General features: G+C 47.2%; 3 protein-coding genes across 6 annotated transcripts; 2 read left to right on the forward strand and 1 right to left on the reverse strand.

The window, feature by feature from the left end:
* Nucleotides 1-123: 123 nt before the first annotated feature.
* LOC114867385 (KN motif and ankyrin repeat domain-containing protein 1-like) lies at nucleotides 124-14,669 on the reverse strand. Of its 4 annotated transcripts, none has more exons than XM_055513455.1 (12): nucleotides 13,821-14,665; nucleotides 11,118-13,457; nucleotides 10,876-11,019; nucleotides 10,449-10,554; nucleotides 10,227-10,370; nucleotides 10,052-10,139; nucleotides 9,634-9,853; nucleotides 8,604-8,746; nucleotides 8,036-8,236; nucleotides 7,828-7,926; nucleotides 7,317-7,736; nucleotides 124-327 (listed from the first exon to the last, which is right to left on the reverse strand). In XM_055513455.1, exons 1-11 carry the CDS (start codon nucleotides 13,987-13,989, stop codon nucleotides 7,692-7,694), a joined length of 3,699 nt encoding a protein of 1,232 aa, XP_055369430.1. In that variant the 5' UTR covers nucleotides 13,990-14,665; the 3' UTR covers nucleotides 124-327; nucleotides 7,317-7,691. The 4 variants fall into 4 exon arrangements, with proteins under 4 accessions (XP_055369430.1, XP_029025850.3, XP_029025852.3 ...); XM_029170017.3 differs by having other exon boundaries at nucleotides 11,118-13,469; XM_029170019.3 differs by lacking the exon at nucleotides 124-327 and having other exon boundaries at nucleotides 7,695-7,736; nucleotides 8,032-8,236; nucleotides 11,118-13,469; nucleotides 13,821-14,666.
* Nucleotides 14,670-16,415: 1,746 nt separating this feature from the next.
* On the forward strand, nucleotides 16,416-18,512 carry fbp1b (fructose-1,6-bisphosphatase 1b). Its single transcript, XM_029170021.3, has 8 exons — nucleotides 16,416-16,644; nucleotides 16,865-17,027; nucleotides 17,116-17,208; nucleotides 17,435-17,575; nucleotides 17,662-17,799; nucleotides 17,875-17,994; nucleotides 18,080-18,269; nucleotides 18,345-18,512. The coding sequence occupies exons 1-7, from the start codon at nucleotides 16,475-16,477 to the stop codon at nucleotides 18,266-18,268; spliced, it is 1,014 nt and encodes a 337-aa protein (XP_029025854.1). The 5' UTR covers nucleotides 16,416-16,474; the 3' UTR covers nucleotide 18,269; nucleotides 18,345-18,512.
* A 5,528-nt stretch (nucleotides 18,513-24,040) lies between these two features.
* On the forward strand, nucleotides 24,041-25,933 carry LOC114867283 (growth arrest-specific protein 1-like). The gene has a single exon (XM_029169841.3). It carries the CDS (start codon nucleotides 24,441-24,443, stop codon nucleotides 25,221-25,223), a length of 783 nt encoding a protein of 260 aa, XP_029025674.1. The 5' UTR covers nucleotides 24,041-24,440; the 3' UTR covers nucleotides 25,224-25,933.
* The last annotated feature ends 1,621 nt before the right edge of the window (nucleotides 25,934-27,554 follow it).

Here is a 27,554-nt window from a genome sequence, read left to right on the forward strand (position 1 = left end):
CAGGCAGTCATCAAGTGGTGAGTGTGGAGGTCCCCTTTCCTAAGTATTTAAAAGGAGAGATAAGAGAAGTGTTCATCCTGGCGAGGGTGGAAGAGCTAAACGCTAAAAAATACAAACGCGTCGAAGAGTCAAGACAGATTTTTGCTTCATTTGATCAGTAGAAATAGTTACAGATCAAAAACAACCGTTTCTCTGAGCTACAACAGCAATAATGTAAACGATGCCACTTAAAGGAGAGATCTGTCATTTTGCAAAGCACACTCGCTCTTTCTTGCTGTGAGTTACAAGGTTAGATTAGCACAAACAGAAGGTCCAGTGGAAGGTGAACTCCACTGTGGTGGAAATTTTCCATAAAGAAGTAGATGAGAGAGAGTTGTCCTTTTGTGCGATTTATTGAAATAATAAAGAAAATAAAAATAATGGGGAAAGCAAATAAAAAGCATGGATGTTGATCGTGCACATCAACAAACCAAAAACCAGCTGGGGAGATCAGTGCACACACCACGAAGGTGTGATGCAAAGAGCCCACGATCCTCAAGTTGCTTCTGCCTTTTAACCCCTTTCTCTGGCTCTGGTGGAATGTCTCTCTGCAGCAATGGAATTGTTTGCGCCACCTTATCTCGCTGTGAGTGAGAATGTTTGCTTTCTCACTTCTGCATCGTCATGTCTTGTTATCCAAAGGAAGGAACACCGAGCTTCCAAGACAAGATGCATTTGCTTTAACAGCCTTGGGTCTGGTGGGGAGTCAGATAGGATGGAGCCAGAGTCCGGGTGTAAAAGACAAACATATATCAGAAATTATTAGTCAGTCAAATGGAGCATCAGATGTTTAGACTTGATGTACGTCAGGGCACAAGAGATTATTTGTTTGTGTAAGAATGTTCAGTATTGCACCTAACCAGCACATGAGGAGTGTGTTGGATAAGAAACAGCACAAGGCAAAATTTTTCCATTACATTCCCCCCTTTTGATTACACATTAATCAAACACTAAAATAATAAATTTTTTCAAACATTGCATTTTGTAGTAACAACCCTTACAAATGAAACAGTAAGTGTATTAAGTCAAAATTCAAAAATACACCTTCACATAAAAATGCAAGTAACTTAGGGATAAAAGGTTGGGAACTGTTTTGGTGGGTAGTGAAACAAGAATAACCTCTGTATGAGCATGTGAAGAAAATAAGCCCATTATCATATTTGTATCATGTTATATTTTTGATCCGATAGCCTAAGACCATCGTCAAAGTCATTACGTGAATTAGAGTTGGGGTTTTTGAACATAGTGCATTGTGTCATTTGATACGAGAGTGTTGCTGGGGTCGCACGCATGATGAGACCTCTAACCAGTGTGATAACGCAAAAACCAAACAAGAGAATCACAGCCATCTCAATTATAAGGGAAACAGCTGCGGACATGAGAACAGATTTCCATTTTCCAGACATTTCGTCTAGCCAATTCCAAGGGAAAAAAAACCTATACCAGAGTTAGCTGAGATTCTGAAGGCCGTGGAGCGCCTTCGCCACAATACCATTAGAATCAGTGTTGTTCAGGGTGTAAGTACAACATGCCTCTCCAAACATAACACAAACGCCTCTTTTCTCTGCTAACAACGTGTCTACGGCCATTCAATTGTAATGTAATAAAGACAATTAATGTATGATAGCCATAGGTTTCCGGTGGGGTTCTGTTTCATATATTCTTAAGATAGATTTAATGCTTTCGGATCTTTAATTGTACATTTGCGTCTAGAGCGAATAGGAGATTCAGGGATTTAACCAGAATGATGATGCATATTTCCGCTTCTGTTGTCTTTCATCTGTAGATGAAGGATAGAACTAATTGTAGCAGTGAATAAAGTGATTGTGAGCAAATTAAACACCAAGTCAACTTCAGGATATTTAAACTCAGTGTTGTGAAATTTTCTTCTTCAAAAGTAGTGTGTGAAGTTACATGGAAACATCATATGATAAAGGCAATATTCAGAGTAACATAAAATGTCTAACGCAACGAGGTTACAATTGATGTCTCGTAACAATCTGCTTCGTCCTGTTGAACAGTAGCGTTAGATTGTTTCCAACCTGTGTGTTGATGTATTGCCAGTTCGTTGGAGTTCTTCAGGTTGTGATCAGCTGATCACAGAGACACTTGGGATTTGTTATCACCGCCAGGTTTCCTCCCAATGCCGTCTGAGTCACTGTCACTCCCGTGATGTGAAGAGTCTACACGTCGTCCAGCGTTGGCAACTCAAGGCTGCTCGTGTGTGTGTTTTCTCAGGAGCGTGTGTGTAGATGTTGGTCTGATAGTGTGATTCACCGGCGCAGCTTCAGGCGGCGCTTGGCTCACACCTTTAGCTGAACGGTCAACGCAGCCTCGCCTCAGTGCGTGTGTGAGCACAGCGAGGGTCGTTCTTCTCAATTCTTTTCGTCAGTGGTGGTTTTCTTGTGTGGTGTAGATGTAGATGGAGGGTCGTCTGTTGGATCCGGGACCTTCTTGCAGTGGAGTTGGTCCAAATCGCTCTCTCTGCGATCTTTACAGCCGTGTGGGTCGTCAGAAGGACCTGGAAGGGACCTCGCCACCGTTTGGAGTCCCAGTGCTTCCTCCTGAACTCCTTAACGATCACCCAGTGCCCTGGTTGGATGGTGTAATGGTCCTGTCGCCTGCTTTCACCTGTTGGGAAATCTGAATTATGGGGAAAAGGTGTTTGGGCGGCACGGCGTGTCATCAGGCCCAAACCAGACTCCATGGCTACAGGTGGAACCATGCGTCAGCCAGAGTCTGCGTTCCTGTGAGGTACAAAATGTTTAAAGCACAGGGAGATGAGGAAGGAAAGGATAGAGAGAGTTGGAGAGGGAACAAGGATGAGGAGAGGAAACGAGGATCAGGAGAGGGAGGGGTTGTCGTCCTTCGCAGCAGCGTCTGCAGCTGCATGTCGGCAGAAACAAAGTCGTCACTGATGATGTAAAAACAGCATTAGCTGTAGGTGGCAGGACAGCGTCCAGCAAAGCAGAACCTAATCATGATGTGAGATAGGTTTGCAATTAGACTTCAAAGCTTCCCATGCTTCCAAGGAGAACCAACGTGTGACAAGCATCTGTGGAGTCTGTAGATGGTAACAGTCTCTCCTTCTGCTAGTTTACTAGCTTCAGTCAATACGATCAACTCTGCAGCCTGAGCAGAGCAGTGTCTTTGCAAAGCGCCAGACTTCACGACGGACTCTTGATAGTAATTTTCAGCATGTTGAGCAAAGTGGTGTTGCATCTAAGCCATCGGGCTGTAGAAAGATGTGATGTTTTCCAAAAGAATCAAAGACACAGTATGAGGACAAAGAACAGAAGTCGTACAACCTGATCTCTCATCCACTGTTTGAGTGAAAGGTCGCATAGGGTCAGATCAGGAAGACCCAAAGTAGGAGCCTGAAGAGCAAGCATGAGGTCAGTGAACGTTGTTCAGCCTCAGACGTCCACGTGAGACAAGAAGTGGACGATGAAGATGTCTGCATCAGAACCCTGAATGGGGCCTCAAAGACAGTAAAGTTAGGACTGAAGGTCCTACAATAAGAACAAAGACCTAGAAAAGACATCAGCTGTTTTTACGTGCACGGTTTAGGCAGGTTTCAAATTGCTTTAACTCTGTTGGGTGAGATGGATTTGCCATCAGCTGTAATTACAATGACCCAGAAAAATGACCTTTGTCTGAACAAACTGTAATTTAGACAGGCTCTCTTTGTGGCCTGTAGCATCCAATGTTTCAGTAGCTTAGTGGTGTCTGCAGTAACGCCATCTATGGCTTCCTTTAAGAGGGTGTTGTTGTTTACATGGTCTGTGGTCAGATTTAGGTGTGATGACCACTGGTTCACATCCTCTGATCAAACCTACATCATATGTGTGTGTGAGCCACAGGGAAGCAGTGGCTTCCTGTAAGGCTGAGTGTTGGGTCAGAGCGTCCTCTGAAAAATCAAAATAAAAACAAAAGCATGTAATGTGTGTCATTAGAATGTGGAGGTACCCAGTTCACTGTTTGCTGCACATGACAGGCAGAATAAAAAAAAGTTTTCTAAAGTATGCAAAGTAGGTAAATACGTCACATGGGGTCAGAAGTCGTTCACCAGTCTCCACCCCGTTGACATCTGTTCACGAAAGGACCCACGTCCTGCATCTGTCTCCATCATGTTTTCACAGAGGGACGTGTGGAACTGTAGAATAAACATCAAAAATCTTTTTTGTTCGTTAGTAAAAGAAATCGCAAGCGCAGACCTGTGTTCATCCCAAAAGAATGAAGTTGAGGTCAGTTTGAGTGTGTGTGTGAAATCATAAACAAGCTGTGATGCAGCCTGTGTGAGGGCCTCAGTTACAGCCCCCCCTCAGCAGCCAATGATAAGAGTACAGCTGAGCTGAAGTTAACACCAACAAAAGAGGGATTATTTAGAATGTCTGTAGATGTAACCTGCACTTCGTCTGGAGTGGAAATCAATCAAATACCTAAACTACACATGAGATCTCTTCCTAAAAATTTAAACTGGGCATAAGTTTGAAAGCAAAAATGAATGTTAAGGTGTCTTGCTGTCAGATGTTGCACAAGACAGTGAAAGAATAAGTTTTTCTTTAATAGTCTGGTACGTATAGTAATTATTATTACTTCTCTCTAATAGTCGTCTTCCCTTTAATAGTCATTAATAGTCTGTTTCAGTCGGTTTCAGTCTTCCTATGGTCTGGTTTTGTTTTTTCTACAGTCTGTTTTGTTTTCCTATAGTCTGGCCAGACAAACCTATATTGTGCACAAATCTTTTTAGAAACATGGAGGATTTTATTACTGAAATTGTTGCAAATTGAAATAGTTTAAACCCATCAGACTGTAAAGTCATGCAGCAGTTGTCATTTAGCTGTTTGTCATCATTTTAAATTCACTCTGTGGGATTTTTCAAAGCAAAAAGCGATTCTTCATTGCGAGCAGATAAGCATGAACATGAATTTGAGCGTGTATCAGCTGTAAGCGTGTTTCTTCATTGCGTGTATGAATGTGTGTGTGTATGTTTGCGGTACCGTCTTGTACATCACGTGAAAAGGAACCGTCACCTTCCTCCTTCCCCAACCATCAGTCTGATGTGAGCGCCAGTGGGTGTAGCCTGACGTAGATGGGACAGTTGTTCCTCGATGACAGACCTTTCCTGGATCCTCAGATGCAGCTCTATTGGGCCGATCACGTCTGAAGCCTCTCTTGTTGTTTCAACCAGTGTCTGTGTCAGAGCACGTCTTCTCTGCTGTTGCTCTGTCCTTGTTTTCCTTTGCTGATTGTCATAAGCAGGTGTCTGTGTCAGACACACACGCTTGTAGTAGCTGGTTCATCTGATGAGCCCAGAACGTGACGGCTGCAGACGTTGTGGGAGTCTGTGAGGCGTCCATGCTGTGGTCTGTGTCCTCCAGCTGCTGTGGTGTCAGAGCTTCCACCCCGTTCTGGTTGTTGGTTGGCGCTTCTTCTCCTTCGGTTCTTCTGCTGATGGTGGGAAAGGAGTCCAGATCCGGATTTACCCTCATCGCGCTCAGTTCTGCATTAGGACAGAGAGCAGAAACAATGGGAGCATTTGCTCTTGACATGATGTGTGTGTGTGGTGTATGTGTGTGTGTGGCGAGTGCAAACAATTCTTCCCCAGAGTTGTTATCTCCTTTTTTTTTTTTTTTTTTTCTGTTACTCTCATCTCTCTTTTGTTTCTTTTAGGGGTTTCGTTTTGATAGTTTTGCTTTTTCAAATCTCATCTTTTGTATCTAACTTTTCTTTTAAGGTGCGTATGTCCTTTTACACTAAGCGATTCTCCTTTTGAACCCATAACCAGTTTCCCACTCATGGAAACATGAAACGCACTAATAACCATATTTACTTTTTACTTTACTTTTTACTAATTACTTTTAATCTTGTAATGCTGCAGTCTGGTGGTGGAGACTTAGATCGCCCCGAACCCATCTTTCAGAGTCCCGGCGGTTTTCTGCCTTAGATTTTTATGTGTTCCGGCCGGAACCTTCCCAAAATGCCTTTTTATCGGACGTCTCCGTAAAAAGGGAACCAACCCGATCTGGCGACAGAGTCTTTCACGAAGTACTTCCTCAACGTTAGGCCCCTCTAGGCCCGGGGCCCTCGTCTCTTGAAAATACTTCACTCTGCAAACGCACTCCCTCTTTCAGAAGCCGTCTTTTATACTCAGTCCCCCACGTGTGGACCACGCACAGATCAGAAAAACATGTCTGTATCCTCAGTACAGACGGAAGCTCAGTTCCACGAGCCAACCCTTAGCAACCACCGTCTCGACCACCAGGGCACACTTTGACCTAATTAATTTTACCCGAATATTAAGTTTTTTTTTAATTAAAAAAAATTGTTTGGTCCTAATTATTATATTTTAGATGTTTTCAGCCACATAGTCGTTTTAGAAATATTATCTCTTTTCCTAGTTATATTTTCTTTTTGTTTTTTCCCAAATTAAAAGGAATCTCTCTCACCGAGCTGAGCCAAATTAGGATTTGAGTTTGAATCTGAGTTCGTGGATCTCGTCAGAGGCGATCCAGACGGGTGAGCAGTCCTCCCAGCTCTGAATGTCTGTAGAGGTTCGGAGGCTGAGCGACCCTAGTCCTCAGGACTATCGTCCCTGGTCACACCGTCCAGACGACCTGCTGCGGGATCCTGTTCGTAGACGCCAATTTCTGTGGTGGAAATTTTCCATAAAGAAGTAGATGAGAGAGAGTTGTCCTTTTGTGCGATTTATTGAAATAATAAAGAAAATAAAAATAATGGGGAAAGCAAATAAAAAGCATGGATGTTGATCGTGCACATCAACAAACCAAAAACCAGCTGGGGAGATCAGTGCACACACCACGAAGGTGTGATGCAAAGAGCCCACGATCCTCAAGTTGCTTCTGCCTTTTAACCCCTTTCTCTGGCTCTGGTGGAATGTCTCTCTGCAGCAATGGAATTGTTTGCGCCACCTTATCTCGCTGTGAGTGAGAATGTTTGCTTTCTCACTTCTGCATCGTCATGTCTTGTTATCCAAAGGAAGGAACACCGAGCTTCCAAGACAAGATGCATTTGCTTTAACAGCCTTGGGTCTGGTGGGGAGTCAGATAGGATGGAGCCAGAGTCCGGGTGTAAAAGACAAACATATATCAGAAATTATTAGTCAGTCAAATGGAGCATCAGATGTTTAGACTTGATGTACGTCAGGGCACAAGAGATTATTTGTTTGTGTAAGAATGTTCAGTATTGCACCTAACCAGCACATGAGGAGTGTGTTGGATAAGAAACAGCACAAGGCAAAATTTTTCCATTACATCCACCCACAGCACCAGCAGGCGTTCGGTTCAGGGATGAACCGGCTGCGTCTGCTTGGAATCCAATGCACGCAAAGTTAAGAAGTACATGCCAAAGCGGTAAAAATCAAAGGTAGGTAGTATTTATCATGCAGTATACAGTTCTAGCAGCAAAGGAAAGTCTACTTCTACAAATAAATTGGTTGTTAAAGAGAGTTTTACTACTTTTTCTTCTGTCCGTTTCTATTAACACACTCTGTTTGACTGTTTGTGCAGGATGGCACTGGAGATAATTCGCTTTCTGTCTGTCGCTGTATCATGATTATTAATCATTCTGGTCAGTTTCTTGGGTTCGACTCTGAATCGCGGCCTCCGTTCAGGCTCGGGGACGCCACATCACTCAAAGCTAATTCTGGAGGCGGAGGAGTGACGAGCAGCTGCCTGGTGAGACACAGACACAATAAGAAAAGCTAAGAACCCGCTGCAGATACAGGTTTAAGGTGGTTTAAGAGCTGAGTGTTTGCCCACACACCCCCGTCTGTCCTTTGGAGAAGTTGGCGTGAGCATAAAGGAGCACGGCGATGTCATGATGTCCCGCCTCCAGTGCGATGGACAGGGCCGTGCTGTCGTCCTGCAAACAGAACACATGCCGTTGTTTTCCATTCGGCTCCGTGACGGCGTAAAGGCAGCGGTAGCGCCGTGTTCACAGGAAGCCACAGGGGCCACAGCGACTCACATACACTGTCAGTCAGCGCGGCGTCGCACTCCGGCCGCGACAGCAGCAGCCGCACGATGTCGGCGTGGCCGTGCTCGCTCGCGCACATCAGCGCCGTGGAGCCCTCGTCGTCCTGGAGGTTGACCTCCGCCCCCTGGGCCAGCAGCGCCCGCACCATGTCCATCCTGCCGTGGCTCACGGCCAGCATGAGAGCGGTCTGACCTGCCTGCAGAAGGACGTTGTGAGCATCAGAACATGCTGTGCCACATCAGTGGGGGTTGGAGCCTCATGTACAACTCCAAATTCAATCAAGCATCAAACAGTTTTAGGACTATCCAAATCTACTTCCTGCCCTGACCATATTTGGCCTGATTGGCCTGGTATTAATTGGGGATATCCTCAGTCGTGTTCTGGTTGAATCACACCCTCTCCAGTTAAACGCTTCAACCCAGCCCAATGTGGAGATGTGCATATCACTTATAATATGAAAGAGCCCTGAGGAAGCTTTTACGACGGGACCCAGAGCAGAACGCGGACACACTTCAAAGCGGCGTGAGGGGGACGTGGCGTCCATTACCCGAGGACACACTGACCTGGCTGGCCTTCGCATCCACGTCTCCTTTTGTGAAGAGCCGCTCCACCACTCTCATGTCCTCCGGACTTTCCGCCGCAGCGAGCGCCGCCAGCATGATGGGCGTGTAACCTGCTTTGTTCTGCTGATTCACATCACACACATCTGTAAGCGCGGGGTGGGGATGAAGAGACACGAGGGGGGAAGACGTTTAGCAGGTCGCACGTTTCACAAATAGTAGAATTATTCAGTGGCAAAAATATCAGAATTTTCCAAATCGTACTTGCTACAGTACGCTAAACATTTTGAGTCACAGTTTTCCAAATGTCTTTTGGACGAATCTTTTTTGATTTAAAGGTTCTCAAATGCAAGTTTTGCATCACTGTATAAAGCAGTGAAATTCCTTTACACACTCAAGGATGATGCCATATATATATATACACACACACACACACACGCACGCATACGCACGCACGCACGCACACACATGCGCGCACACACACGCACGCATGCACGCACACACACACACACACACACACACAATACATGTTTAGTTTCTAGTAATTGCTTTAACAAACCCCTTTTCTCTCTATAATTCTGTACTACCACATTTTTATTTGCTGTTGCATCTTTAGAACTAAAACATCAAAACTATGAAGGACCTGTCTGAGCATCATGGTTTTATTTACTGTTTAGTTACACCACAGGAGTTCAAACTAAATGGTTCGCTGTTTTTGAGATTTTAATATCAAATGTCTATGTGTTCATATCACATTACATGGTATTTCTCCACAAACAAATTGACCCTTGTAATGGAACAGGCGAGACTATTTGCCCCCTAGTGGCTGTTTGGGAACATAGCAGCTGAAACAAACCTACTGAACGAATGTTTAGGATTCACTTTATACAAAAATATTGGTAAAATAATTTAACAATAATTTATATATAATAATAATGCATATTAATAATGTATATTTTTTCTACCCATTAACCGGTTATTATAAATACTAATTCTCTCACCAAATGCTTTATTACACATTTACCTCTCGTACCTGAATCCAGCAATTTGTTGACGATGCCGAAGTTGGAGTGAGACACGCTGTAGTGCAGAGCTGTGTTTCCATTGCTGTCAGCCATATTAGCTATGTGCTGTAATACGGAGCACGAAATGACCCGGAACGCTGACAAGTACTCAGCCAGCGTGTCAGGAGCTGCTGACTTGTGGCTGGACACGGTGAACCACTCCCGCTTGAGTGTTTCTAGGCAGTCGTGCTACAGAGGACAGAGAGCAATGTGACAAAAAAAAGCATGAAAGCAAAGAAAAAAAAGAAAAGTCAGTTTCCCTTGGTTATAACATTGTTTACAAGTTCAAGAAACTGCAGAAAATTACAGTCGCACATTCCTGCGCCGCCTTTCAAAATGACAGACTCGGACACAATGCGCCTCCATCTCTCCTCCAGTGTCACATACCAGCTCGCTGCTGGACAGAGCCGTGTCGTCATTCAGGTGCATCTTTAGGACTCGACACGCCGACAAAATCTTTTCATTTAACCTGAACCTAAAAGGAGAATAAAGTTCATGTTAAAACAAACGCCTCTGATTCCTCTGAAACCCAGCGGTCACATGGCTTTAAATGCAGAATTACCTCTGAGCATGCGGCTTTGGCCCCTTGACGGAGCCACCTTTGCTCCTTTTCCCTTGAATCCCACGGTGAGAAACGTCCCTTGGCCTGTTTCCGCCTCTTTCCACTTCCTCACAGTCGACCTCGTATATCGAGTTAGGATCCAATCTATTGATGGACACTGAAAATATGTTAATCTCAGTGTGGGATTCCTGCTGACGGATGTCGGTTTAAATAGATACGCACCCTGTCGTGGCCCTCAGAAACCTCATGCTTTTCCTGCTGCTGCTGCAGACTTCACTCTTCTGTTTCTTTACTACAGGCTGCAGCGTGCCAGCATTAGCGGACCTGACTATGAAACATAAGGGAGCAATAATGTATCTAATAAGCATCTGTACTTTTATTAGGAACAAGAAAGTCTCTGAAACCCGTTCCTCCTATTAAACTTTCCCTGAGCCTCAAACTGTTGTGGTGTATGACAATGCCTTCAAAACCAGACTTCATTCCAAACATTTCAAGCGCGTCCCTCACACAGCATTGCTTGCCAAACCAAAGGGAGGCGCTTCCTCCGACCCTAAAGCACGTTTAAGCGGCAGAAGACGGGTTATTTTTAACCTAAGTCGGTCTCGTGAAGGCCGACTTCCCCCGAGGGCTGAGGCCGTTGTGCGTTTACCTCGCGGGGCCGGGGACGTCTGCTGCTCCAACATCTGGATCAGTCTCTTCACCTCGGATCTATTACCGCCGCGCTTGCAGACTCCTGGCTTTGCTTCGTCACATTGAGCGGAGTCAGCTGAAAACTGAGAAGAGCCCTGAAACTCTGCAAAAAAAGACAAGACAAGTCACCTTTTCTGATGAAACTGTACAGAACATGCAGTAATGTTGCACAAAATGCAGTGAGCTTTTCCTCAGCGGTACCTGGCGGCTGAGATGCTAACGAAGAGGCTAACGGAGCGGCTAACGGAGAGGCTAACGGAGCGGCTAACGGAGAGGCTCCAGTTCCTTCCTGCCCTGCAGCCTTGCTGCACAGCTTCTCTCCCCCGGCGCCGCCCCGTCCCCCGTCGTCTCTCGGTACCAGGTCCCCGTCGCCCAGCAGCCTCTGCATCGTCTCTATGTAGTGGTTGAGCTCCGCATCCCAGTGGGCCTGCGTGGACTGCTGGGCGCCAGAGGGAGTGTGTATCTTCCCCTCCCCCACGCCCACGCTTCTCGTCGTGACCGGGTCGGGCAGGTGCGACGGCCCGGAGGCCATGTTCCTGGTTTTAAGTCCAACTAAGAAATTGTCGTTCACGTCGGTGAACCCAACTCCAGTGTCTCGGGTTAACTTGGTCGCCGTCCCGAAGGCTTGCTTCATGGCGTTTCCCGCCAAATGTGAGGTTCCGACGCCAATAGTGCGGGTCTCCGGCGCACACCGGACGTCTCTGACCCGGTTTCCTACAGACACGGTCCTAGTCACAGCCTGAGTGGTGTTGGTGTGTTTGTCCTGGGTACTGAGCAGAGTGTTGGTGCAGGAGTCTGTGCTGAAGGCGTGGCTGGTGTTAGTGAAGCGAGACACTGAGCTGGACTCAGTGTTGGTGAATTGTGAAGCTGTCCGCGGCGTCGCCATGACTCCCAGCTCAACTCTTGGCACCGGATCCATCGCCGTGCCTCGACTGATCGTCTCCTTCGCCTCGCAGACCATGACGTCGACCGAACCTTCCCCACAAGCTACGGACCGATGGCTAACGCTTGTCCCCACGCGCTTCTCCCGCGTCTCCACTCGCTCTCGGATCTCCCACTTGCTCATGGGCACGTCTGGTCCCGCGAGGGCGTTCTTCAGGTCAGGGCCGCAGCACGCTGCTTGGGTGCTGGCGTCCTGAAGCTCGCCGTGGTTTCCCGCCGCCCGGCTCGTGGTGCGAGGCCTCGCCTCCACACCTGCGCTGGCGGTGGACGGCCGCGCCAGAGAGGCTTTATCCGCTCGATTCCTGGCTCCCGCAGCCTGGAGCTCCAGTTTCAGGCGGCTCATCTCTGTCTGGAGAGCTGATTCTTTCAGTTCTGTTTCTAAAAGACAGATTTTCTCCTTTAAGGCATCAATAGTTAGCTGTTGAACCTCGAGCTCTGCTTCTAGGTCAGTTCCAAGATCAACCTTGGACACTTGTGTTGCTACAGACCTTGTTTGTATCTGTCTAGTCAACACACATTTGTTTTCCTTTGTGCCCTTATACAAGGTGATATCTGTATTTTTGTCACTTCTAGCAGCAGCTGACAACTGATTTTGTTCCATTTCTTCGATCTCTTCCGCCCGTTGCCTGAACATCCTGAGTCCAGTGTGCTCGATTTTCTCTGTCCTCTCACTTCCTTCCTCACTCGTCTTGTCGAACCTTTCCACGCTGCGTGTTCGGGTCCACGTCCCCTCCCTCATCTCCTCGTTGTCGCCCTGGTACTTGAGCTGAGAGGCCAGTTGCCTCTTTTCCTCCTGAAGCACTGAGATTTTCACCTGAAGGATGGGGATGATTTTCACCTGCTCCTCCAGCTCCTTCAGCCTCTGCAACGCTATTCCCATCTGGTCACGAACGTGCTGCAGGTGCATGGGCCCGATACCAGGGACTGGAGTGGTTCTGCCAGAGCTTTGGGGGCTCATCCTTAGGCAGCCGGTGCTGCCTCTACCGCCCAGGGAGGAGGCGAGGTTGAGGTGCTCGCTTTCTGTGCCCGAAGGCTTGTTCCCATTGTTGTTTTGATTGTAGGCACCCAACGCAGTAAACGGGGAAACTGACCCGGGGGAGCTAACCCCTCTGAAGCTGGCCAGTCGCCGGCGTGGACGGGGCTGAGGCGGAGCCTGCGTCGGCACCTCAGGCTCCAAATGTGTGTGTGTTTCCACACTTTGCTTCTGCGAAGCGATGGATCTCGTTGCCGGCTTTGGTTTGAACTCGCTCACAGACGGAAAGGTCGCGGTCGCCTCAGTCCTCGTCGGTTTGCTGTCTGAGGGGCAACCGTGGGGTGGAGGCAGAGGAGGCCGCCCCCTGGTCATGGTGGACATACCCAGGAGCCTGATGTCATCACTGGATGCGGACAAGGACTCTGCCGAATGCCACTGGCTGTATGAGGTGTCCCTCTGCGGTTGGTCCACATTGGTGCCGGCCACCTTGGGCCTCCTCTTCAGGCTTAATTGCTTAATGGTGGTGCTGTTTTGGAAACTGTCCCCACGATTGAGATAGTCCAGGTCCGAATGATAATCCCAGTCGGTCCCCTGGAATTTAGGAACAGTCTCTCTGGTGCACTGACCTGTCGAATCAACTAGAGGGAAATAAATAGTCCAAACACAGGTTAGAGAGATGAGGTCACAGACTATACTATACTATACTATACTATACTATACTATACTATACTATACTATACTATACTATACTATACTATACTATACTATAACCATTTGAGCATTTCTTTCCTTACTTCTAGTGAACTATAGTATACTATACTATACTAGAGTATACTATACTATACTACACTACACTACACTATACTATACTATACTATACTATGCTATACTATACTACACTACACTATACTACACTATACTATACTATGCTATACTATACTACACTACACTATACTATACTATAACCATTTGAGTATTTCTTTCCTCACCTCCAGTGACCGTTTCTACTGACGTCCAGAGACGTTCTGTTACTGAAATGTTTTTGACTAGAACTCTGGGCCGGTCCCACAAGGAGAGGAGGGACAGAGGAGGGCTTAGCCATGGTGCAGACACTGCTTTCCGTAGTCCCTTCCCTCCAAATGCTATGTCTCTCCACATAGACTGAACCCACGCTGTAATTATAGTGTAACTTTCCCTCTAAATGCCCAACCATTCTCTTGGCAGGTTTGTCTCGAGCCCAGACACCTCCCACACATTTGAGCCAAAGAGTAAACAAAAAAAAGTCCTTGACATTTATTAAATACCTGAGAGATTTAAAAGAGCATTGGCAGAGTGAAAACAATCATTACCCGACACATTCCTCACGGTGTAGCTGCCTTGAGCCGCGTACATTTCAGTGATGCACCGATTCCTTCAAATCCAGAAAAAAAAAAACTTTAGGAATAAATCTGGGAACCACAGACGCATCAACAACACACTTCGTCTATGAGCTTTTGAACGAAGGCTTCTCCTGCATCCCGCTTCTCTCCCTCCGGCCGAGGTCCAGCTGTCAATAAGAACCGGCCTGACAATGCTTGCAGCGAGGAAATGGAACACCAGGCGTGACACATCATAGTTAATGCTGCAGGTTCAGAGCGCAAAAGGCTCAGTCTCAGCGTCAGTGCCGGTATCACTTTATCACCAGTAAGCACCTCTGTTCTATTTGAGATGCACATTAGCACATATTATATATGTAATGCACTTCTTTAGATTTTAGAAGCATATATCTAAAGCATGACCTTTGTAATAGCATGCATGCACAATAATGCTTGTATGTGTCCTGATATTCAGTAATTGGCATCACCTCATCCCAGCACTGACATTTTCATCTGCAGCCTGGAGGAAGCAGACGTGACACCAAGCTTCAGGCTATAAATTCAGGAGGTTTGGCACATTCTCCGTGGAGTCGGCCACAGTGACCCGCTGTACTATTTCTGCTGCTGTGAAATGAGCGTTAGAAACTGACTTTAAAAAGCTGCAAACAGTTGAGCAGCCTAACTTGGAGACGGGGTAGAAACAGAACCATTGCCTGGTTTATTTGGGGCTCGCGAGACACTTGTTTGCCTCAAGCCTGACGCCTTGTGGTTAAAGCGAGGCAAAGTATGACAATCAATTACTGCTGGTTCCTAATGAGGCGAGATGACAGTTTATTTACTTTAACCTGCTGATCTAAATGACTTGTCAATCATCACTCACCTGTGCAGCAGGACCTGGTGCACACCTACAACACGTTCGGGGCATTCTCCTGTGATGCGGAAGTTAAAAAAAACTTCCGGCGGCTCCTTGTTTGTTTTAATAATCAGATGATTTGTGCAGGATTATCTTGTCTTCGCCACTTTGTTGAGTCTCCTGAGCGGGAGGGAGGGAGAGAAAGTTTCCGCTCTGCGGCAGCAGCGCAGTCACTGCGCATGTGCGGAGCGCTGTCAACGGGTCCAGCAGGTGCTGCTGGGACCCAGGTGTCGGGTGATGGATGGCTGCTGAAATATTGATGGTGTCTTGTCTCCAGCTGACTCGATTACACACAGTGTCAATTCTCTACATCAAAATAAACGTACACTTGCACTCTATGTTTGAATGTATATTTGTATATTATTACAAACCAATAAAAAAGACTTTTAATATTTTTTTAAGTTTCAGTAGAAACCTTATTTCTGTGGCACAAATTTGCACTACTGCATCACCTGTTCCCTTCTTCACTTAAATACTTTGCTACTAACAACTACGTAACTTGTCGAAGCTGGAGCTTCTCGGAGCGTCTCCTTAAAAACCTCTTGCTCCGTGACTTTATTCATGGTCAACAGCTTGAAAACTGCTGTATACAGTGACCTCATGTGGACACAATGGAGAACTCCAGCCAGACACAAGTAAGCTGGCAAACAGCACAGTCACATACTGTAAGTGTTCACAAGCAAAACGTTTTTTGTATTGTTGTATTAAGTCTTCTCATTTTAACACGTGTGTTGTGCAATTCGAACCGATCTTTATCACTGATCTGTGAAGGCCTTGACTGGTGTGATTACCTATCACACGTTAGCTCGCAGTGGTCTCTGCTGCAAAGTTCAAAGTTCAGCTTCAGGTTGTGAAACAGGCCCCTGACGCATGTCATGTGAACTAATGCACCGTGTGTTGACCTTTAACCTTTTTGTGATTGTGTCTGAGACGGCAACAAACGCATTGAAGTGTTGAATCAGCATTAATAATAACAGTGTGTGAAAACAAGCTCAGTCCGTGGACCTTGGCTTGAACTTTGCACTACTTCAGGCTCATGCTGAGAAACGTTAGTGGATTTGTTATATTAAAAACAAACACGTCTTGAGCGTGCACTGAAAACGTTAAAGTGGTATATGTGAGCAGGGATTCAATCACACTTGGGCCATTGTTACTTTAAAACCACTATCTGTGAACTTTGCTCTCTTCAAACCCCCCCTGGACATAATCAAATCATTCCCAGACTGTGAGAAAGGACACATGTCATTGGTTCTGGCAGATCCACTCCCCCGTCCCTTCCCCTGCCCCGCTTCTAGAGTCCACCTTTTAACTGTGGAGCAAAACTCACCTGTTTCCGAGCCATTCGGTCCCAGACCCGGTCCCACACCTGACAAACATGTCTGACAAAGGAGCCTTCGACACCAACGTGCTCACGCTCACCAGATTCGTTCTGGAGGAGGGCAGGAAGGCCCAGGGAACCGGCGAGCTGACCAACCTGCTGAGCTCCATCTGCACAGCTGTCAAAGCCATTTCCACCGCCGTCAGGAAGGCCGGGATCGCTAACCTGTGAGTAGCGCTCCCACTTTCTCAGGGAATCGTGGCAGAATAATGGCACGTGTGTGAGTGAGGAGGACAGGAGGGTGCATCCTATCAAAAACAAGCTCAGCATTACTGGGTAGCGTCTGCTGGCTGTTATTGCAGGTTCTGCACATTCATCTGGTTCGGCATGAATCCATTAAAAAGCCTCTCAACGTTCTTTATTGAACTTTCAATCATTGGTGTCCAGTTATGGCATCGCTGGAAGCACCAACGTGACGGGGGACCAGGTGAAGAAGCTGGACGTCCTGTCCAACGACCTGGTCGTCAACATGATCAAGTCGTCCTTCACCTCCTGCGTGCTGGTGTCGGAGGAGGACGAGAAGGCCATCATAGTGGAGCCTGACAAGCGGGTATGTGCAGCGCAGCCACTCCCCTGTGCCTGGTCTTTGTTTAGGCTTTCAGGCTAAGACTTCAACTGCACTTTCTCTGGACCCACAGGGAAAATACATTGTGTGCTTCGATCCACTGGACGGATCCTCTAACATCGACTGTTTGGTCTCCATTGGGACCATTTTTGCTGTCTACAGAAAGGTTAGTAATGCATTTGCTATATCTGCCCATGGTTGCATTATACTTTTAGCAATACCAGCAGATCTCATCCATCCCTTTAGCACCACCTTGAGGTTGCCTCCTTAACTTTTCAGTCTTGATGGCTAAATGCTTGTAGTCTTCAGGCCCTGGAAAATGCACGTAAGCACGAGTTGGTTGGTTTGTTTGCTGACGTATCTTTCTCTGCTTCCCATGAGTGGCTCCACAGACTACAGACGGTGAACCAACAGAGAAAGATGCTCTGCAGCCTGGGAGGAACATCGTGGCAGCCGGTTACGCTCTGTACGGCAGCGCCACCATGATGGTCCTGTCCACCGGTCAGGGAGTCAACTGCTTCATGCTCGACCCTGTAAGAGCTTCTTATCGCTTCCTTCTGTGCTTCCTGCTTGTTTCACTGCGTCCCGACAATCGGATGAGCTGCAATTTGTCTTTCAGGCGATAGGTGAGTTCATTTTGGTGGATCGAGACGTTAAGATCAAGAAAAAGGGGAAAATCTACAGTTTGAATGAAGGATACGCTCAGCAGTTTTACCCAGATGTGACCGAGTACCTACAAAAGAAGAAATACCCAGAGGTAATGAGGAACCCGGCGGTTCCTGTGTTTTTGAAACTCGAGAACACGGTTGTCATAAAGATCTCACGTTCCCAGGACGGCTCTGCTGCATATGGCAGCCGATACGTCGGGTCGATGGTCGCCGATGTTCACCGCACTCTGGTGTACGGAGGAATCTTTCTATATCCGGCTAATGTCAAGAGCCCGAAGGGAAAGGTGAGCAGATGAGGAGGCAGTCCGTCAGCGCGCTCTGTTAAAGGCCCGACTGTGAACGGTCCTCTCTGCTTCTGGCCTTTTCTAGCTGAGGCTGCTGTACGAATGCAACCCCATGGCCTTCATCATGGAGCAGGCCGGAGGCATGGCCACGACGGGAGCCGTCAACATCCTGGACATCCAGCCAACCAACATCCACCAGCGGGTCCCCGTGGTCCTGGGCTCTCCTGACGACGTGCAGGAGTATCTCTCCATTTACAAGAAGCATAACAAATGAGGTACTCGTGAACACCAGACGGCGTAAAACCTGCGTCGGCGGGCGAGAACATCACAGACTGTGCTTTTGCTTCCAGGCGTGGTCCTCAGGTCCAGTCTGCTGCCGCTGCAAACGCGCGTCCAGGTCTAACATCACGACCGAGAGGCTGAAACGGGTCATAAGTTATGAGAAAATGCCGACTCGCACAGAGCGGATGCCCACTGTTGTGTGTAAAGAGGTTTTTTAATAAAGACAAATGAACGGATGCTTGTGTTCTTCTCACTCAAAAAACGCAAATACGCACAAGTGAAAAACGCTGTGAACCACATAATCCATAAAAATACATGGTGACTGATTGATTAAGAGAATAAACAGGCTGCACTTTGACCCGCTGAGCTTCGATCTGACTGTTTTCCACTAATTGATTTGTAGAAATGTTGCTCTTTGACCTCATTTGAGTATTTGTGTTTTTGCAGTTGAAGAAGTGCAGAGACCTGCACTTTTACTTTGGCCTCAGCAGGTCATTTATGGAGATAATCAAAAATATGTAATTGTTGACATCTCCCAAAAATGCTGACCGTCTCCTGGAAGGACACAACCAGAAGCCACTTGGATGATTTCTCAACATTTTCAACACTGTCTATAACAAACGTTTGTTTCAGATTGGGTTTTCCTGTTGCTGCCTGATCATCTCTGGCATCGACGGGCTTTAGCTCTGCCAGACATGTCTGAGCTCTAATGAGGCAAAAAGGGAAAAACAAAATTAAAAAAACGACTGTGTGCTTACACAAGAGCCTCGTTCCAATCTCAATCCATCAAATGTGAAAGAGTGGTTGTTGAGGCCCAGAATGAAGATCCTGATCCTGTTCTGAGGCTGGAAGAACGAACACGCTTCAGGCCCGAGGTGAAACCTACAGTAATGAGATTTTAATAACATTACAGCGCAATAATAACACGGTTGTGTAGCTCTCTGGTTGCTGATGTCAGTTGGAAACTTGGCACCGCTGATCAAATGCTCCTCTGAGAGCTAAATGGAATTTCTTATTTCCGTCAAACGCGTGTCTTGGCCGTTCAAAGTCCAATATTGAGCCCCAGTCAGGAGAAGCCAAAGCAGATGTTTGAACGTGGATTTCATACAAACTATAGACGAAGCCGTGTTATTTGTGTGGCTCCGGCGCTCGGGATGGAATCCATAGCGTCCGCTGCGCCGCTGTCTTTTTCTGGTTTGTCGCTGTCAGCATTCGAGGGCTGCAGTGCCCATGAGACGCAAACACTTAGGCACGTTTGTTTGTTTCGATTCTGTTCAGACTGTGTATGATTATAGGTTCCTGAGTCAATATTTAGATTTTGCAAGAAAAGCAAAAGCTCGGCCTGTTTGTTTTTCTCCCTGCTACTGTGTGTTTAAGGTCCGCGTCCACTTTCCTGCATACAGAGTAAGAAGATTTTAAAAACGAAATGCTAATTAAATACAAATGTTATAATAATTATTATAATGAACAGCACTTTTATCACTGAATAATATGAGGAATTTCTGTATTTTTACTTTTAGGATCAGGTCACCTAGGTTTTGTTAAATGATTTAATTATAAATACTTACAAAATGTTATTTATCATTCTCTATTTTGAAATCCACCAGTTTCTCCCGTTAAACATCCTCTAATTTCTCTTCAACTACTTGCAGCAATGTTTGAAATTCTCCAGCTGCTCTCAGCATTGCAGCACTCACCGTGTGTTTGCTACAGGAAATGCATCATGTAGTGTGTCTTGTTATTCCTCTGACAGCGACAGGTCAGTACCTGTTGTTTGTCTTCGCTGGCTGACTGATAACCAGCCCGTGTCCAGACAGGCTCTGTTTGCTCTACACTCCGGCGCAGAGTGTTGGGTTTGTCGCTGTCTCTGCAGCTGACAGCTCGGCTCATCTCAGTCAGGGTGACAGTGCCTGAGCAGAATCTTCTTCTGCTCTGTAAACACGAATGCATGTCTTGGTTGAAAACAAAACAAAAAAAAAAAAAGATCTGTCCACGCACCCCCCCCCCCCCAATAAAAAAGGTGTCCCAGTAAATCTAACCAACCGACTTCCATCTGCCTTGAACTGGACCTACCGTTGTTTCTTCGGTTTGACAGCTCAGCATGGATGTTCTCAGCGCAGCGGCAGCAGACCGGAGCACCTATGTTTAAATTAGGCATAAACTCTATCTCAGACCACCCGGACAGAAGCTCACTGCTAATCCAAATACTGCCTCCAGGATCTTCCAGAGGAAGGATCTTGCAGAGAGTATTAGGTACATGTTTGGACCTAATACTTAGAGCACCCCATCAGCCCCATCCCATCCAATGCTATGATTTAGCCAGTAAGTTAAAATCAAACCAATCAACGTGAATCAACATTTCCTCAGCACCCGGTCGAGCCTTTGTCGTCACTTGGAGAAACTTGTGTCAAACTAAAACAACCAGAACTGATGTAAGTTTGTGTGAGGAAAGTTGGGAGAAACCAAAGCCACACTTTAAAGAGCCCAAAGCGGATATGTTGTGTCTGAGATCGTGTTGCTGGGCAACAGCCGCTGTTAGCAGGGTTTATAAATGAAGATTGGAATCATAATGGAAGGTCTCATCAGAATGTGTCAGTAGGTCAGTCTTCAGGCCCTTTGTCTTTCTATTGGTGGTTCAGATGCAGTGGTGCCATGCTCTTTGTTCCCTGTAATGGTAAGTAAACCCCTCTCAGATTATCCTGATTTATTTTGCGGTGTCGAGACTCGGGACAGTCGGGCCAGACCACCGCCTGCGCTGCGCCTCACAAAGGGTGGTGTGTTTGGATTACAAGCATGCGTGCGGTTACTGTCGCCGAGGACGGCCTCATCCGACTCCTCGTAAACTCAGAGCTCGTGTTTCCCATGCTGTAGGATGTGTGTGAATTACAATAACTGTAACATAGATGGAAGGAATCTAACCACCAGATTACAGGCCTCTCTGTCCTCAAGAACTAAAATATAGCACATCAAAGCCTGTGGATAAATGTCTGCATTAGTATACAGTATGTTTGGATATTTTTGCATCTCTGCAGGGCTGCAGTTCGAACGTGGCGTGGGATGAAACCAGCAGGATAAGATAGACTGTTGTTGACTCTCAGTATAATCTAAATCAGCCCACATGTGTTTTGTTAGTGGCCAGACATTACAATATGTCTGAGGGCGACAGGTATTCTGGGAATGTTGCCCCCTGCTATGAAAGAGGCATCTTCAATCTTTCTCAGGAAGGCCCTGGATCGCAGCTTGTTTTCTCATCAACAATTCCTTCCCAGGTACCATGTTTAGAGGCTTTCAGCTTTTCCTACTGGATGTGATCTTGGTACGAACAGGCAGATGCCAAAATGCACTCACATGTATTGGTTTTTAGTCCAACAAATTTTAATTAAATTTCTGTTTGTCTCAGATGATACTGATCAACTGTCTGCGCTCGATACCATAATTTAGCTCCACTGGCATCAAACCCAGCACTGTTTACACTAAGCTACGGTTGGAATAAGCAGCCACTGCACCGACCGCTTCAAAACTCCTTGTGCAGCTTCACCCTAGTGGTGTTTATGAACAGTATGAATCACATCAACCACATATAATAAGTGTCCTCTTTTCTCTTCAGCTCTTGTAATGGACGCTGGTTAGTCACTTACTTCCTCTTTGGCCTCGCGTTAAGGCCTGGTTCTAGTAAACAATGACTTCACTGTGTTGAGATTATGGTGATATCGCTAGACACATGCTCTCCATAGTGAGTTACTGCCTCTGAGGACTATAGGCTTTGTCATTCACCTGCAAAGAAGATTATGTGTACTATTAATATCTTTGTATACCTTCACCAGTGTACGTATACTAATGAAAGACCATTCATGTAAATACGAAATAGCAAGAGTCTTAAACTGGGACCTTGAGGGACACCACTACAACTAATTCACACAAGAAAATCTTCATGTGTACAATGTGTGCTGGCAACAGTAATATTAAACATCACTGTGAGTGTCCAGCTGGTTTAGTGGGTAGAATGTTTAATATATTACATTTTGTTTTTAGTAACTAAATGAGGAAGACTTAAGAAAAGTCTTATGGATCTTGTGCCGCTATACATCTTAGCCACCAACTATGGTTTCTATGGTTTCCAATAGAAACCAGATCAATCAAGCGGATTAACTTAATCCTGTCTTTACTTCATTTAGTTTTTTTACAAAACACTTATCAAGGTAAAAACAACACTAATGTTTTGTTTCTCATGCTAAAGACCAACAAATTATTCTCTAATGTATAAAAAAAGCAAAGCACTGGAGAGAAAGTATCAGCGTATCTAAGTCAGACATCTGAGAAGTTTCCATGAGCCGCAGAAAAATGAAAAACGCAGGCAGAAAAATTGGCAGCATCTAAATACTGACTCACTTCCCTCCCTCCCCTCAGCCGCTCGGCCTCTCTCTGGGCTTGGAAGCACTTGAATATAACCTTCAGTGAACTGTTCTGGCAGTACAGCTTGTGCGTAATGACTTCTGACAGCAGCGGAGACAAACCGAAGAGCAAGTCTGTCTCCGCATGAGTATTTACAAATCCACTCTTGGGAACTCGCGTTCCATTTCTGGAAACTGTATTATTTGCAAGTCGACGGGAACAACTGCGTGTGTGTGTGTGTGTGTGTGTGTGTGTGTGTGTGTGTGTGTGTGTGTGTGTGTGTGTGTGTGTGTGTGTGTGTAGGTGAGGAGGGGGGTCTGGGGTGCATATGCTTTTGTGTAAAATGGAGCACGGGGCAATGTGAGATGCTCGGTAATAAAGGAAAGGATGTTAGTGAGCATTAAAGTGATTTAGGAGGTACAGTTTGGGGATCAACTGCCTGCTCCATCATACAGAGCCTCTGCTTCCACTGAATCTGGCTGTTGTTCTCGTCTGGCTGACGTCCAGAGAGGGATTTTGGTTCTGCTATGCATTATGGCCTCAATCCTAATAGAGAAAGTTAAGTGTGGCCAGGTTGTGTTCGTAGCTTTGTGCAGCTCTCGCACTGGAGTGTTTCACAAAAGCCCCCAAACTTTGATCAGAAGTAAAAAATGTAGTGATCTAGAATCTCGGTGATCCAGGCTGATGTCATGTTCCTTTGTAGTTAATGGAGAACCCTTGAAGACTCTGGGTTTTTCTTGGACGCCCCCTTTGATGTAGCTCTCAGCCGAGCCCGTTGCCGTCTGAATGAGGCCAAGGGGGGCTGTTTGGCTAAGAGCCTCTCCCGCACTCGTCCCGACTCCTCTCTAATCTCTCTAATTGGAAGCGGGGGTCCAACCAGGCCCGGTCACGGGTCGGGGGAACCGGGCTGAAGGCCGCCGTGCTCTGTTCGTTTGCCCTCGAGGCCCAGAGGAATGCGCTCGACCTCCGCCGGGCGCGGCTGACGCCACTTTACAAGGTGTGCGGCTGCAGTTGCTCTCCCTCTTCACACTCGTACCCCTTAGGGTCTCGTTAGCAAACGGGAAATCAGCTTCGCCATAAGGTCGTTAGGGTTTCGCACAAATAAGCAACACCAGTTTTTTTTTTCCTCTCAGGAAAACACACGTGTTATAGCTGCAGCTGTTTTAAGTCCCAGCGTTTTTACGCGGGTTATAAACCCTTAATTAAAGCATCAACACGTGGTCGGAACTCCGGGTCGTTTTTCTTTATGAGGTCATTCAAATCTAACCATACTGTAGTTCTCCAACCGCTGCTTACGTCACTGCGCGCGTGTGACGGGGGAATCACAACAAGGTCGTCGGACCAATGGGAGGCTGCTCGCGGCAGCCTAATCAGCGCATCACCACGCAGCCCGCATCACTAAGCGGCGGCGGCTGGAGCGGCAGGTCGGACGGACCGCGCCGCGGATGAGTGAGTCTGGAAACGAGGGCACCGATGGAGAGTCTCGATCCCACCCGGACTTGGTGGAACTGATCGAGCCGCGTGGACGCGCGCCGCGGGGCAAACGGGCGCGCGTGGAGCTGGACCGCATCTGTCGCGGGTGGAAAGTTTCTCGCGGCGGAGATCGTCATGAGTGGCTCGCGTTGGCGGCTCCTGGGAGGCTGCCGCGTCCTCCGTGGCGCCTCGCTCACTCCGAGTCGCCAGCTCTCATGACACGATGTGAACCCACCGACGATTAGACCACTTAATACAGATGCGCGTATGAAGGCGGACACTTTCGAGACTTCGTGGAAATGGCAAGTCGGGCCGCGTCGATGCAGCGGACGGCGGCGTTAATAAGCTGCGTGCTCATCGTGACCATCGGACTGTGCGTCGGGTCTCCGAGCCGCGGCCGCCGCCTCGTCTGCTGGAAAGCCATCCTCAAGTGCCACGGGGAGCCGGAGTGCCATTACGCGTACGACCAGTACCTCTACGCCTGCGCGTCCGTCATCAGCGGGCAGCGCAAGAAGTGCCCGAGCCACTGCATATCCTCCCTGATCCAGCTCAACCGGACCCAGAGCGGCCCGGCTCTGGAGGACTGCGACTGCGCCATGGACCCGGCCTGCACGAGCGCCAAGCAGGCGATCGAGCCGTGCCTGCCCAGGACCAGCACCGGCACCATGGGCTGCACGGAGGCGCGGCGGCAGTGCGAGCTGGACGCGTCCTGCGGCTCCGCCATGAAGGACTATTTGTTCCACTGCCGCAAACTTTTCGGAGGGGAGCGCTGCACGGACGGCTGCCGCAGGGTGATCGCCGACATGCGCGCCACGCCGAAAGCGCAGCAGCTCGACACGTGCGTGTGCGACGGCGCCGAGAGGAACATCTGCGAGTACATCAAGGGCAGCATGAAAACCTTCTGCTCCGACGCCGGGGACAGATTCGCGGGGAGCGGCTTCTCGGACTCGGAGGAAGACTCCGATGACGATTACATGGAGTCGGAGGATTATCAATACGGGGAAAACTCCAGCGGTTCGATATGTGGCCACACTGGGCTGAATGTCCTGACCACCATTTTGGTTTTAGTTAAATTGATCTGAAGAGCGTCTGGAGATTAAACCAGATTTTATGCTACAAGCACACACACACACACACACACACACACACACACACACGCGTGGATATCCGTTCTTTTTAGGGGAATAAATCAAGCAATGACATGTTAGATATGTTTCAGTCATGTTCATAAACACTAGTCATCTGAATCTAAACGTTAAAGCAGCCTATTTTTGTATGTCAGATGTATAATAGGTAAATTGTATAGTATATTGTAAAGTTATTTTGCCAAAATATATGAGATATATTTGCACTGTATGAATAGCTGAGTCCCACAATTTACTGCATAGTGAGGAAGTGTGTGTCTAGAAGTGCCTATAAAACAGGTTTTACAGTATTCACTGTGATGTGCCGACAACCAAGAGAGGAGGCGCTTTCTCCACACGCCCGCTATCAGAAGCCAAAGTTGTGATGAGTCACTCAAACTCCCAAATCCTCCGTCCACTTGACCTCGCGCACGTGGATGTTGGATGTTTGTGTCGATTTTAACCGAGGAGACCGAGGTAAACAGCGCCTCCGCCTCTCGGGATCCGCGGCACAGATGGAGCCGCGGATCCGTTTGTTCACCTCCGGCCCACGGAGAAAAGGGGGAGACGCGTGCGTTTGGGGGCGAGTGGCGGCATTGAACGCACCGGTTCCAACAAACCGCTCAGAATGTACGTGCACATTGAATAAATACGAGTTTCAAAACGAGTCTCATGCAGTGGTCCTTCAGCTGTGGCTGCTGCAAACAAATGAGCAGTTCAATGTTACTCCTGTTTGCAGTTTTTTTAGCATTTTGAGTTCTGATTGCTAAACATCAGTGGCGGCGCCTGGTATCAGTGTCTCTGCCTCCTCTTGGTCAGTCGGTGAGCTGTAAACGCTCTCCCCTCGCTCACTTGTGATTATGTGTCGTGAATCCATTTTCAAGGCAAAGCGATGGGCCCTCCGGCCCATTGATCGCAGGAGAAGTCGAGTGGCACCTCCATTATGGGGATGCAAAATACACAATGGTGCCGCGGCACAATGCGGGGAGCACTTCATTCACCACGCTCCTCTGTCAGCGGGGGGGGGGGTCCATCCCAGAGTGGACACAGGAGTTATGTGAGAAAGTTCAGCTTGGTGTTTTCCAGCTGACGGCTCGACTTCTCGCGTCTTCGACCTCTTTCTGGAGCATTTTCTCCCCGTTTGGCTGTTTTTTCCGCAACATGACTTCATTCCTTAAAGACACACCATTAGACGGCGCGAGTCATAAATCCTGCAATGGCAGCGTTTCCCCCAGGATGATCGGGTGAAGGCATCTCTGTGCCGGCTCCTTTGTCGCCACAGTCAAAAGCCTCCCACTGTCGCTTTAAGTGAGCAGGCCTCTGCTCCAACCATTAATAATTGTAATGCCTTTTTATTATTGTTGAGGATAATGAAGGGATGCGAGTCATATGGGGCCCCACGACCATACTTTACCCTGAAATGTTTTCAATTAACTTTTGGCACTGGAGGAAAATAGGAACGCTGTATTTTCTTTCCTGTGCCGAAACAGAAAAGAGTCAAGTGGGGCTTTTGGTGCAGGGACTCCAACCTCATTAAAACTGCCTCATCATAACTCAGGCTGCTGCTCGAGGCCCACTTCCCCCATGCCTCACCCCAAAGCCCTCACCCCGGACGTAGCACTGAGGAAACCCAAAACAATCGGCTATAAACTGCGTGTGGTGATACTGAAACTAACGACTCAATAGACTGATTTCAAAATAAAATCAACCACAGAAATATAACAAACGCTGTGGATCATCATCAAACTGGTAATGTTATAATAACTATGTGCATCAGACTTCAGAGATGAAATTATTCAAATTGTGGTGAAGGTAGACTTGTTAGTAAACACACAACAAATACATAATAGTTAATGTAATCATCTGTGATAAAATGGTTGCGCAACAATGCTCTTGTCAGCTGTTTACTCAGCCTGGGTCGCGGTCCAAGCAGACTGTAGCAGTGCAGTGTACATATAAATGGAGCTTTTCTCTTCTAATAGCAGGAGTGTGTGTGTGTGTGTGTGTGTATCCTACATATTTTCACTTCAAACCGATCAGTTTGACCCAAGATAAACAAGCTTAAAGTGAAGTACTAAAGCCAGTAACCCGCACTGACTGAGGTTGGGGGTGGACTTGAGTGAGGCGGGACCCTGGGCCCTGGTGGGGTGGGAAAGGTGGAGGAGGGGCTGATTTATGATGGAGGCTAAATGGGAGAGGGGCTGTTCAGGGGTGAATGTCGGGGAACTTAAGCCCAGCTGAATAATGATGCAGAGGGGGAATACATAACCCACCAATGGGCCGGCCTCT

Source organism: Betta splendens, chromosome 12 (assembly GCF_900634795.4).
Source record: "Betta splendens chromosome 12, fBetSpl5.4, whole genome shotgun sequence".
NCBI lineage: Eukaryota > Metazoa > Chordata > Actinopteri > Anabantiformes > Osphronemidae > Betta > Betta splendens.

Coding starts and splice junctions, on each gene's coding strand:
- LOC114867385 (XM_029170017.3), bottom strand. CDS start 13,989: ATGTGGAGAGACATAGCATTTGGAGGGAAGGGACTACGGAAAGCAGTG. Junction 13,470..13,820: donor AGTAGAAACGGTCACTGGAG/GTGAGGAAAGAA, acceptor ATTTCCCTCTAG/TTGATTCGACAGGTCAGTGC. Junction 8,237..8,603: donor TGGATGCGAAGGCCAGCCAG/GTCAGTGTGTCC, acceptor GTCCTTCTGCAG/GCAGGTCAGACCGCTCTCAT.
- fbp1b (XM_029170021.3), top strand. CDS start 16,475: ATGTCTGACAAAGGAGCCTTCGACACCAACGTGCTCACGCTCACCAGA. Junction 17,028..17,115: donor TAGTGGAGCCTGACAAGCGG/GTATGTGCAGCG, acceptor CTGGACCCACAG/GGAAAATACATTGTGTGCTT. Junction 17,995..18,079: donor TCAAGAGCCCGAAGGGAAAG/GTGAGCAGATGA, acceptor GGCCTTTTCTAG/CTGAGGCTGCTGTACGAATG.
- LOC114867283 (XM_029169841.3), top strand. CDS start 24,441: ATGGCAAGTCGGGCCGCGTCGATGCAGCGGACGGCGGCGTTAATAAGC.